Here is a 13,266-nt window from a genome sequence, read left to right on the forward strand (position 1 = left end):
GAAACTTCCATTGATCTTTCATTGGTTTATTGTGAAATTTAAGGTTCGCAAGTATGTTTGGTCTGCTCTGTGGTTGTCTGTTTGTCTGTCTATGTCTCAATCACCTACAGGTCACAATTTTAAACCAATTTTCGCGAAACTTCACAAAATGGTAGAGTTGGTAATAAGCAAGAAGCTTATTGATTTTGGTCAAAAGGCCGAATTTCTAAAATCATCAATTTTCATTTGATTGACTTGACATTTGAAGAGGATTTGCATATCAGGTCACTGGATTCAACCACCAATTATTTTTATTGTCGAATTTGTTTCAGGGATTTCGCAAGTATCATGCTCTGCCTGGCATCTTTCTTGTTTGTCTGTCAGTGTGTCAATTGCTTATAGGTCACAATTTTAAACCGATAATCACAAAACTTCACTAAATGGTGTACTTAGTCAAAACCAAGAAGCCTATTGATTGAGATTGAAAGGTCAAAAGGTTAACATCAGCCAAAGTTGAACAAGCTCGGTCAAATTTCTAAAATCGTTAATTTTCATCCAATTGACTTGAAATTTAAAGACGATTTGCAAATTTGGTCATTGAATTCAACCAACAACAAAAAAAATTTCAGGTCAAATTTGTTTTCGGGATTTAGCAAGTACCGTGCTCTGCACGACGTCTTTCTTATTATGTTTGTCTGTATGCCAATCTCCTCCAGGTCACCTTTTTACTCCGATCTACAACAAACTTTACCACCTGGTAGAGGTAGTGATAGGATGGAAGCTTATTGTTTTTGAGGTCAATAGGTCAAAAGGTCAAGGTCACATCAATTTTCAACAGTTTCACTTAGCTACTGTATATAAAACTGAAAAACGGGTGGATGGTGAAACCTCTTCAAAGTGAAGTCTTGGTCAACTCCTGTGAGTACGTCTTAATTGCATACTGGTTGAACATGAGTTTGACAGTATGTCTTAATTACTCCTATTGGATCTTGACTATGTCTATTAATTACGGACTATCGGAACATGCATTTTAGATGTGTATCTATCTTCAGGTTCTGCTCATCTTGATTAGTGGCACAGGGAAAAGTCCCATGTGGCATTGAAAAAGCCACACGTGGCAAAGAGAAAATGGTGTTCATGACAACAATTTCACCCCATTATAATCAAATGGGATATATTTGTGATTTTATTTTTTCCAAACCTCAGGAATTTTTAAAGATATCAGATTGAAACTTACACAGCTTATTTGTATATCAAGGGGAGCGCAAGGTGTCCCTTTATATGGTATGGTTTCTCTGGGTGAAACTTTAACACAGGGACTGAAAATTCCTATGGGGGGGGGGGAATAGGTATTTGTTTTTTTCTCTGAAACCACACACACAATTTTGATGAAACTTCACCACAATGGTCATCACCCATGATCTACCAAAGTTTGTTCATGCTATTTTTTAAAATGGGGGTCTAAGAGGATTTATGGGGGGGGGGGTGAGGTGGTTGCCCCCAAAAATAGGTATTTGCTACAAGACTGGTTTGTTGGTACATTTTGCTGATTCTGTCCCACATTGACTTCCTCCTCAGTATCATTATTCTACCAGGGGAGCACCCAAGGGTATTGCCACTATTTTGCCAAGGGTATTGCCACTCAAGGTCATTTGTCTTTTTGTTCCTTATCTACTCCAGTGTAGCTTTGGCTTTGTGCTTCGGGTTGTTGTCATGCTGAAAGCTGAACTTCCGTCCAAATTTCACCTTTCTTGCAGAGGGCAGCAGGTTTTCCTCAGATTTTTCTGTGTTTTGCTCCATTTTTGCTTCTATCCTGATAAGTGCCCCAGTCCTTGCTGATGAGAAACATCCCCAAAACATGATTCTGCCACTAGCATGCTTCACAGTAGGGATGATGTTCTTTGGGTGATGTGCTGAGTTGGGTTTGCTCCAAACGTAACATTTTGCATTTTGGCCAAAAAATTCCATCTTGGCTTCGTCAGACCACAAATTTTTTGCCACATGGATTCAGAATCTCCGGAGTGTTTTTTTGCATACCTCGAACGTGACTCAAGGTGGGCTTTTTTGAGTAATGGCTTCCTTCTTGCTACCCTTCCATACAGGCCAGACTTGTGAAGTGCTTGAGATATTGTTGTCACATGCGCACAGTGACCAGTCTTTGCCATAAAGGCATGTAGCTCTTTCAAAGTTGCCATTGGCCTCTTGGTGGCCTCTCTGATCAGTCTCTTCCTTGCTTGGTCATCCAGTTTGGAGGGATAGCCTGATCTAGGCAGGGTCTTGGTGGTACCATGCGCCTTCCACTTCTTAATGATCGTCTTCACTGTGCTTCAAGGGATATTCAAGGCCTTGTGAAATGTTTTTATACCCATCCCCTGATCTGTTTCTTGCCGCAACTTTGTCCGAGAGGTCTTTTGAAAGGTCCTTGGTTCTCATGGTTGAGTCTTTGTTGTGAAATGCACGACCCAGCAAAGGAAACCTACAGGAACAGCTGATTTTATTCTGAAATAATCAGAATCACTGCAATTTAACACAGGTGGAGGCCAATTAATTTGGTGTGTGTTTTTGAAAGTGATCGGTTACACCTGAGCTAATTTGCTATTGCTATTATAAGTGGGGTGGACACTTATCCAACCAAGATATTCCCGTTTTGTATTTTTAATGAATTTTCTGAAATTTGTAGAATTTGTTTTTCACTTGAAAGTTGTGGGTTACGGTGTATAAATAAAGGTGGGAAAAGTCTGATTTAATGCAATTTAATTCTAGACTATAAGGCAACAAAAGGTGAAAATTAAATATATCGGTTAAAAGCCATGAGTACGTAAAGGTTTTTTTATATATAAATATTTAATTTTCTTTGTGTGTGTGTGTGTGTGTGTGTGTGTGTGTGTGTGTGTGTGTGTGTGTGTGTGTGTGTGTGTGTGTGTGTGTGTGTGTGTGTGTGTGTGTGTGTGTGTGTGTGTGTGTGTGTGTGTGTGTGTGTGTGTGTGTGTGTGTGTACCTTGAAAACGAAAAGACATAAGATAATGTGCATGTGCGTGATACATTTTTTTTAAATCGGCGCCCCTTTACTTTTATCTTCCAAAGGTCAAAACGTTTTCAGATTTCTAAAATCGTCGATTTTCATCCGATTGACTTGAAATTTGAAGAGCATTTGCATATCAGGTCACGGAATTCAACCACCTATTAATTTTGAAGTCAATATATGCTAAAAGGTCAACAAAGGACAGATTTCTAAAATTATCCAATTTCATCCGATTGATTTGAAATCTGAAGAGGATTTGCAAATATTGTCCGTGAATTCAACCACAATTGATTTTTTTTTTATGTCAAATTTGTTTTCGGAATTTCGCAAGTCTCCTGCTCTGCATGACATTTCTTATTTGTCTGTCTGTGGGCAGGATATCTCAAAAGGTTTGGGACAGATTCAGACACAAATTGGTGAACAGGTTGGGTGTGTGACAAAAATGGATTGATTCCATTTTGGTGAAGATCTGAATTCTGATCTGATACGATAATTTATTTAGTGATTTTTCACCTTTGTGAGATGGGGCCAAAAACAATATCACACCATTTTAAAGCCTTTTTCCCCCTGAGCAGGGGTCAGCTTTTTGTGGGCTCCAATCATGGTACCCTTTCTTGTGGTAATGGTTTTTTACGGCCGGGTGCCCTTTCTGATGCCAACCCTTTAGTCGCCTTCGACACGCAGGGATAATTACCAGTATACTAGTGCTCATTTCGCTGACCTCGGAAGGATGGTAGGCTGAGTCACCCCCTCCCCGATGTTAATTCAGTGGCCAGCGGGGCTCAAACTCAGAACCCTGAGGATCCCAAGCCACCACCCTTACCACTTAGCCAACTCCAGGCATTGGGCCAAAAACAATATATGACACGATATTTTAAAACTTGTGGATGTATGATGACAAAACTTGATGGATGAGTTGGGTAGATGACTAGAACAAGCTGATTACATTTTGGTTAAGGTCCAGATGCAGATCCGGATGATCAGTGGGATACAAAATGTAAACTATTCAGCTTGGTGGAGGCAAGCGCTTTATTGAGTGCCATTTTTAGTTCTCTGCTATTCCGTCTGTTATTACCTCGACCATCCTGCCAGGGAGTAAAAAGTAAGTTTTTATTGCTTGCATTTTGGCAATTTAATCCCTTTGATTCAACATGTATAGCAGCTTAACTTGATATGAATTGATAGTCAGCTGGTTGTAGATCAACTCCCATCTCCCACCGGTCTTTACCCCATGATTATTTTCTGTAATATTTGCCATGTGTTGGTTCACGAGTCAGTAAGTGACCACTATATTCGTTATTGGTGTGTGTCTGTCTGTCTGTCCTGAGCATAGCTCCGTGGGTTTTGATCCGATCCTGATAAAATTTTGGTGGGAGGTTTATATCATGATCTGGTTGTGTTTTCCTGAGAATGGGCGTGGTGCGCCCATAATGGGCGGAGCCACGCCCAAAAAACGTGTTTTTTGGGGTAGCCGATTTCAATTTACATATTCTCCGAGGGGGTTTGTTGAATCTGGCAGGGGTTTCGGTATTTGGTTAGCCCAATGGCACCTGCATAGCCCCACGGAGCTCGATTTTATTTTTATTTTTTTTTTTCATTTTCGTCCCAAGGTCAAGAACTTAGAAAATTGCGAATTTTAACATAAAACTCATACGACCGCCCAAACTTTGAGAGCTAGGATGACAATATGTTTTATGCATAATCTTGAGGTAATTCCCCACCTAAAGTCTTGAAACCATTTTGCTCTATCTCGAACACCTTGCCCGTGGCGCCCCCTTCAAGTTTGTTTTTACGCTGATTTCATCAAAGTATGGATAATCCGAGGAGTGCGAAATGCCATATAGCCTATATGACGGTATATTGTTCCTGGAATGTTCCAGAGGAAGTTTTGCACCAAACGTTATAATCCTTGACCTTTGACCTTTAAAGTTCACAAAGGTCAAATTTTCAAAGATGTGGGAATCGAACCGGGTTTTCGACTTTCTTCGACGAACTAACTCCAATAAGCTATAGCACGTATCCTGTTTCCTTATTTTAATGTCCACAACATTGTTTTGTGACCTTTAAAGGTTATGCAAAGGTCAAATTTTGAAAGTTGTTGAACGAAACCAGGTTTTCGACATTTTGCAGCTAATAACCTGTCACTCGTATCACATCATGTTGATCATTTTTATAACTTGGTGAAAAATTATCACATTGTCTCATCCTTGACTTTTGAAACAATCTACATCGTCAAATGCCACTTGTGAACCATTGTCGTCTCCAGACTTGTTATTTATATATGTGTTAACCAAATGATGCCTCATGGAACTTTCCTCAAACATTTCCATTGATTGATACAACATCATGGTGTGCCACTTGAGGCACTGTGTGATTGTACACCACTTGTCGATGTCGTGTGAGACCACTGCATAGTGGGTATTGAGTTTTTTTATAATGCACAAAATGTCATTAAAAGCATTTGCATTGAGCAAAGATGTTTGTAGGTCATCAGTTGGAAATGCTCTTGTTTTAGCTTTTTGTTTGCAGACACCCTGTGAGAGAACATTTTTAGTGATGTAGGCGTGTCTAGCCGTTGCTTTGCTGACCATTTTAATCAAAAGACAGCATGTTGCAGTCACAAACGTATTGCATAACTCTCTGTGAATCTCAATATGGCTGTAAAATGAAGTGAAACGCATGAAAAATAGGAGCTTTTATAACGCATAGTTGTCATCGTGATTGTGGTGTTTGTTGTTGTTTTGTGTGTTCCGTAACTCAATGCAAGTGAGAAGTATAACTTGATATATAATTGTGTGTGCTCCTTCCATGTCCATCATACTTTTTTCCAAAGGGTTCCTCATGAGGAACTTTTGGAACTGCTACATTAAAGCTCCAAATCCTTCTTCCTCCTCCCTCCTGGAAAGACTGGCTATTAAAACAGTTATTTTTGTGATTAAGCAGACATATTTTTGGTGCAAGTAAATTGATTATCTTTCCAACTAAGAAAATTGATTATTAGCTTTCCAACTAAGTAAATTGATTATTAGCTTTCCAACTAAGTAAATTGATTATTAGCTTTCCAACTAAGTAAATTGATTATTATCCTTCCAACGAAGTAAATTGATTATTGTCTTTCCAACTAAGTAAATTGATTATTAGCTTTCCAACTAAGTAAATTGATTATTAGCTTTCCACCTAAGTAAATTGATTATTAGCTTTCCAACGAAGTAAATTGACTAGCCGGGAGGCGACGATGGTTCGCGGGCATTATTGAACAATGCCACGATAGGTACAATTGAGTTAGTGGAAGCTTTTGAGGAAGCTCTACCATAAAAACCTATCACTTCTGTCAAAATTGACCAAATCAAATCGGATTTTTTTACATGTTGTACTTATGGACATTACACACAGCTTCTAGGAAATGAAATTGCGAGAGAAATAAAAGAAAAAAAAGTGGGTGTGGCTCCGCTCACAAGGGGCGTAGGACGCCCCTCATACAAAAAGACACAACTAGACCATGATATCTAGCTTGTGTCCAAGTTTCATCAAAATCTCAAACGTCACGGAGCTATGCTCTGGAGAGAGTCACAAACAAACAGACAGACACAACGAAAATAGTGGTCACTGCTTGCGCCCGCGAACCAATTATTAGCTTTCCAACGGTACCCTTTTTATTATCCTATAACAGCAGGAACCCTTTATAATATAGCGTGATGGACAACACACTGACAAACATGTTTCCTTTTAGTAATAGATGTGTGCTGGTCAAGTACCAGTAAGCAACCATCGATTAATTCTGAAAATTAGTGGTCTTCTGTTTATTCACTTCTGCATTGAATGGTTGTGTTGGAAGCCTCTGCTCTTAGTTGTTCAAGGAGAATCTGGTATTACATGTTGGAAGTTTTTTTTCATTTCAGGGATGTTCACTTTGACATGAGAAGTGAAACTTGAACCTGTATTTTATTTTTTGATCCTTGATGCTGGAGAAGGCTCACAGCTTTGAGCTGATTGTTGTGTGATGATTAGCTAACATACAATTGTGTGGACGTGTGCAGTGCCTAATATGCCTGTGGAAAGTAATGCGGAGGCCATCGAGCCAAAGAAGTCTGGAGCTCCAAGAAAAGCTGAGAAAGCTGTCGTATCCAAAAAGAGTTTGACCCCTACAAAGGCCGTTGTATCTAAGAAGGGCCTGACCCCGGGGAAGGCTATTGCATCTAGAAAAGGTGTGGTGCCTGTGAAGGCCAACTCGCCCAGCAAGGCTAGGAAAGCCTTTGCATCGGGAAAGACCATTGCACTGAAGAAAGGATGGGGCAAAGCTTCAAAACTTGTACCAAAAATGCGGTTGGCACAAAATGCAAAGTCTGATGCTAACAATATTGCATCTTTCGCATCAAAGAGAGAAAGTGATAGAGCCATGGGTGAAGAGGAAGGCACAGATAAAAGTAAAGGAAACGTGCAGGTAAAGAAGACAGTTAGAAGTGGAAAGGGAGCTGTGAAGACACAAACCAAGGTGCAACGGCCAAAGGAGAAGAGCAGAAGACCCATTGGGCACACATGGAAGAAGCAGAAGGTTATATGATGTTCATTTGATATACTTCTTTGTTTATTGTTGTTGAACCTCATTGGACATTGCCTTTTACAGACTTTTAAAAAATATTGTACGACCAATTAGTGGAATTTGACTCTGCTTTGTTCATTTTTTTAAAAAAGGAAAGTTTGAAGTTATTGTCAACCATGCCCCCCCCACCCCCACCCTACCTTTTGAATATAAGAAATCCTCCACAATTCTTGTTTCTCAATCAATCTTGTTTCAGCTGCAGTGTTCTCGTTTTATTAATATAAATACAAAATTTGTTTTTTCATTGCTACAAAGATGTCCTGTAACCTGTCTTTCTTGATGCTCTTCTGTTTTTAACCTCTGCCATCTTCGAAGATGGATGGAGGTTACTGTTTTCACCCCTTTCTGTTTGTTTGTTTGTTTGTTTGTGAACAGTATTATGGAAAAACTCCTCGACGGATTTCGACGAAACTTGGTGGGGGGGGGGGTTAGGTATGGTCCAAGGATCATGCCATTAAATTTTGGACCTGGTCCCCTCCCCCCCCAAAAAAAATTGTTAGAGAAAATTTTTTTTTTTTTTGCATTTCTGCATGATTTCAGTGATTTTCAACCCCACCTCCCCCCCAAAATTGTTACCCCTCCCCCAAAGAGAGAATTTTTTTTGTATTTCGACATGTGTTAAGTGATTTCCAACCCCTCCAAAAAAATTGTTACCCCCCGCCCCAAAAAAATTTAGAGAAAAAATTGGGGGGGGCATTTCTACATGTTTTAAGTGATTTCCAACTCCCCCCCCCCCCCAAAAAATGTTGGAGAAAAGAACTATAACTCTGTCAGCACTGTTGACATCATATTTAATGAATAATATATAAGCTTCACTTGAGTGACCCAGCAGTATTGGCGGCGGAGGTTTTGCACTCTCCCGAGTGCTCCCCCTCTAGTTTCTGTTTTGTTTTTTTTTTCTTGCGTTATTTTCAAGTGAAAAAATTTGACGAGGTGGCGAGAGTTATGACATGTACGTACGATTTGAAGCTGGAACACTGGCAAAATATCAATGAACTGCAATACTCGTGCACTTTTGGATGGTGGAGACCTTTCTGAAAATGACAACTTGCACAGTCTGTAAATATCACTTCACTCACCGAAATTTGAAGCAGCCCCGAGCCATTCCAGCCAATTAACAATGAGGGAGCTTGACCTTGCCACATCGTCAGCCACCCTCCCCTCTTCCCCCTCCTCCCATTTTCACAACTTTCTGATAACTTGGCCAAAGGTCAGTGTTTAAAACACAGGGCCATTCACCGGAACAGAGAAGCTTTTCTGGAGAATGTCGCAGAGCTGGTTGCCGAGCAAAAACTTTAGAGACGCTTGCAGTATGGTAAGAAAATCGTCAAACAGCATGGGCTCACTCAATGCTCATCCCCATCACGTATACCACTGGACATCTATCTACTAATTCATACCAGACAGTTCAAATGATGGTGAGAATACAGTGTCAAATACCTCCCAGGGCCCACCACTGAAACTACTTCCCATGTTCTGGGAAATGGCTTCAGTAGCACTGACTGGAATAACTCAACACATTTAGAAACTCCCCCATGACTACATGAAAATGGAGGATGTTTTTAGTGAGGTTGATCAGCTAAGGAACGCCAATCTATTTACTTTTAGAAAGGAGATTACGAGAATTTCATGCAAATACTCGATAAAGGGTTCAATGTGTGTGCCATCCCTCGAATGGACGCTAAACCAGGTGTCCCTTCTGCCAGCATTAGTAGGTGGATCTTAAAGATCCCTCTATGTCGTCCTCGAAGCGTGGGCGAGCTATCGCTGGCTCCATGAACTAATTACAAATTTCTGCCGAAACTATGTTGTCACATGTCAGGCCTGGCCAGCCGGTTTGTGAAAGACTTGGGCCAAAGACTTCCCCCAGGCAAACCCCACAAGAACGTGGGAATACTTGTGGCTGTTCAAGAAGATTGGGTGATGAAAGGTGTAGATAAATGTTTTCAGTTATATCAATTCTTTTGTTTTCTTTCATTTAATCTTTCTCCTCCTTGTATCCCTGAGTTATTCATTCCCTACTTTCACTCTTCATGGAATTAGAAATTGTCTGTCCTTTACATCCATTTCAGGACCTGTGTTTGTTTGTAAACTTGATGTCACCCACAAGTTATTTTGAGTGAAAAATATGAAAACCTCATGGTGACAAATCTGGATTGTTTAGGAGATTATTTCACTTTCCAACTTGTTTCTGCTTGAGTAGTAGTAGTGGTGGTGGTGGTGGTGGTGGTGGTGGTCACATTTGCCATGTGGGGGTGAACATTATCGTGCAGTAAAGTCAGGCCCTGAAACAACATATAATGACTGCCATCTGTGTTTTTCTGTCATTTTCATCATGTCACTGGAACTGTTCATTGATAGTTTCCCCATGTTCAAAAACCATACGGTCCCAAAACATTATTGGCATAATATTTGCCCTTAATTACTGAGCGTTTAATATTTTTGACACTGGCGACGAAGAATGTCTGGTTCACTTTCACCACAGTGTAATTGTTTACCGATCTCTCATCCACATGAATTATAATCCTCTTCAATTTATACCAGTGAGGGAGCTTGACCTTGCATCAGCACCAGACCCCCCCCCCCCGGCCTCCTCCAACCATCCTCTGGCAGCATTTATTTTGAAACTAGTACGTGCCCGTACGTGCGTGGCCGTACGTGCGTGGCCGTACGTGAAAAAAAAAAAAAACTTTAAAGTCGTGTGCCAGAAACAACAACCACACAGGCCGTTCCTTCGTTCTCGTAAACGACGACTGGATTGGGGCATTGTGTTTATCTATAAATGCGCATAAGAAATCGATAAATTATTAGAATACAGTAAGTCATCACTATCCGGAAGTAGTGCGTGTCCGTACGGAATGTTCACATGCATTCCACGAATTACACTGGTTTACAAAAAAAAATAAAAATTCTGAGCCAAGCATGTGAATAGGTGTTTCTGACTAATTTTGATATGCTGAATTCAAATTTCTAAACAGTTTTGCTCTATCACCTCTAGTTTTTTGGCTTTCACATATCCCATTTTTTTATTAGAATGCATATATTTATAATATATTGTGTTTATTTCATATATTCAAATGGCATATTACAGAACGAAACAAAATATAGACACAGAACACTGACAGAACTAAATATTACTATTACTTGGATATCAGCATATATACACATCATAGTACTACAGACAGTCAGAAGTGAGTTTTGGTTGGAGGATCTGGTGTACTTTGCCTTCAGGATGTCACGCAGGAGCATCCAGCAGAAGTCCCCCATCATGCTGGGGTTCCACTTGCCTTGGTAGTTGCTCTCCATCTTAGAAATATATTGGTGGAACCTTTCCCCATGTTCGTCACTTACTGCTCCTAGGTTATGGGGGAAGAAGTTGAGGTGGGAGTGGAGAAAGTGAATCTTGAGAGACATTCGGCACCCCATATCCTGATAAGCCTGCAACAACTTCTCGACATGCATTTGGTAATCTAGTGCCCGTGTGTTACCAAGGAAGCCATGGCAGACTGACTTAAATGCTTCCCATGCTCTCAGTTCCTTCAAGGTGAGCTTCTCCACGAATGCCTCATCCTTCAGCACCTCCCTGATCTGAGGTACGACGAAGATGCCCTCCTTGAGCTTCGCAGAACTGAGACCTGGGAACAGAGTGCACAGGTGATGGAAGGCAGTGCCATCCTTGTCCATGGCCTTCATGAAATTCTTCATGAGGCCAAGCTTGATATGAAGAGGGGGAAGAAGCACCTTGTTCATGTCCACCAGAGGATTTTCTTGGACACTGTGTTCCCCAGGCACGAAAGTGCTCCAAGACCCCCAGTCCTTCTGCGTGTAGTGCTTGGACACAGCCCGACTGTCCCAGAGACAGAGAAAGCAGCAGTACTTCGTGAAGCCCGCCTGCATACCCATAAGGAGCCCAATGACCTTGAGGTCCCCACAGAGGCTCCACTGGTGCTGCTGGTACTTGACAGCTTCCAGAAGGAGCTCCATATTGTCATATGACTCCTTCAAATGAACTGAGTGGCCAATGGGAATGCTGGGGTATTTATTCCCATTGTGCAGGAGCACAGCCTTCAGACTTCGCTTGGAAGAGTCTATGAAAAGACGCCAATCTGAGGGATTGTGTGGGAAGCCAAGGGAGGTGAACAGGCCAGAGACATCCGTGCAGTAGCACAACCTGAATAAACAGAGACATTGTCTTCAGAAGAGACCGACTTGACAGAATTCGCTTCTGAGGACATTTCCTCATCTGATGAAGGAATAAGATCCTTATCTGCTGGGAGTCTTGGGACAGGGAGATCATCTGAGTGGAGAAGAGGTCTCATAGCTGAGGGAAGGTTGGGATAATTGATTTTTTTTTCTGGAAGAAACATTGAAACCAGTAATATTTGTTCGACAAAAATAACAATCGCCTGCATGGCTTCGTGGTTCTCTCCAGATCATTGGAACAGCAAAGTTGAAGGCTGCTTTCTTTCCATTAAACCATGCAGTTAGCCCATTGTAACAGGGCTTACAACAGACGTGTGGGGCCCAGGGTTTGTCTTGATCTCCAATTTTACAGTCGAAATAATGAAAGTAAGCAGTTCTCAGGAGGGGAGTAATTGTGCGGCGCCCGCAGACGTAACAAAATGAATCAGCTTTGTTGACGCATCCGCGGTGTTTTGAAGTGCCTGAAGCCATTGTAGAGATATTTAACAGCTCACAATATCTTTTATATATATATTTATAAAAGTATCATCCTACCGGAAAATTGTAGAGCAGCACTAAGCACCCTCTCTCACCACCAGTAAGCTACTGGCGTTCCCAGCCGCACAATGCACATATTTGACCTACGGAGTTTTTTGGATGATGCAAATAGCGTCATCGGCTTGCCATAGTGTTAACTTGAGTTCAGCATCCCTAAATTAGTCCAAAATACCTATTTATGCAGTGTATTACTGAAATATTTAGATATTTTTGGGTCTCGGGCTATATGTATACATGTGCGTACATGTATGTCTCAAAAACTAGAGGTGATGAGGGAAAATGGATTTCGTATCTGAAATCAGCACCCCAAAATTAGGTGAGAACACCTATTTTCATGCGTGCCTAAATTTCTTTGTAAACCAGTGTTATCGCTTGCATTGAAGTAACAACTGCTGTGATACTTACACACAGAGTTAATTCAAATTCAAATCAAGTTTACTTCCCAGTCTTTGCCAGCCATGACATTCGCTGCCATTGACCATTGCCACTCCTTCCCCACGGTAACTAAAGCACCGATCTATCCCCATCGTAACCGGCACAGCCTGTGACGTCATCGTCGGCCGGCCGCGCACCGGCCTCCGCAGCAACTAATGCATCAGCTCGGGGGTCCTCGTGTGCAAAAAATGTACCCTAAGTTACTCACTGGAATTTTGAAGTTGACCACTTCCCTTTACAGAAAAACTTGGTTACCATTTCCATAACCCGGCAATAAGTGCGAAAATGGTGTCTCTTTTGGGGGTTCCGACGGAAATTGTCGGGCCAATTATTGGGGGTCGTGAAAATGAAAACGACTGTTACTTTGCAGTTTTACACCCTAGAAACACAAACGACCCTCAAAATGTCGGTCTTGAGACCCTCTTTCATATGATATGCAAATTAGGTTCATTGATTCAAGAATCAGGTCACTAGAGGTCAAAAGGTCACA

At 41.2% G+C, this 13,266-nt stretch overlaps 1 protein-coding gene across 1 annotated transcript in view; it reads left to right on the forward strand.

The window, feature by feature from the left end:
* LOC147034463 (28S rRNA (cytosine(4447)-C(5))-methyltransferase-like) overlaps window positions 1-10,522 on the forward strand; it is a 79,424-nt gene extending 68,902 nt beyond the window's left edge. Inside the window, exon 18 of the mRNA XM_085883674.1 lies at window positions 7,039-10,522. Within this exon, the coding sequence (XP_085739800.1) occupies window positions 7,039-7,562 (524 nt within the window). The 3' untranslated portion in view covers window positions 7,563-10,522. The remainder of the gene's footprint in view (window positions 1-7,038) is intronic.
* Window positions 10,523-13,266: the final 2,744 nt, after the last annotated feature.

This window comes from Eptatretus burgeri, chromosome 1 (genome assembly GCF_056783735.1).
Source record: "Eptatretus burgeri isolate ZD-2024b chromosome 1, Ebu_testis_v1, whole genome shotgun sequence".
In the NCBI taxonomy this organism is placed as follows: Eukaryota; Metazoa; Chordata; class Myxini; order Myxiniformes; family Myxinidae; genus Eptatretus; species Eptatretus burgeri.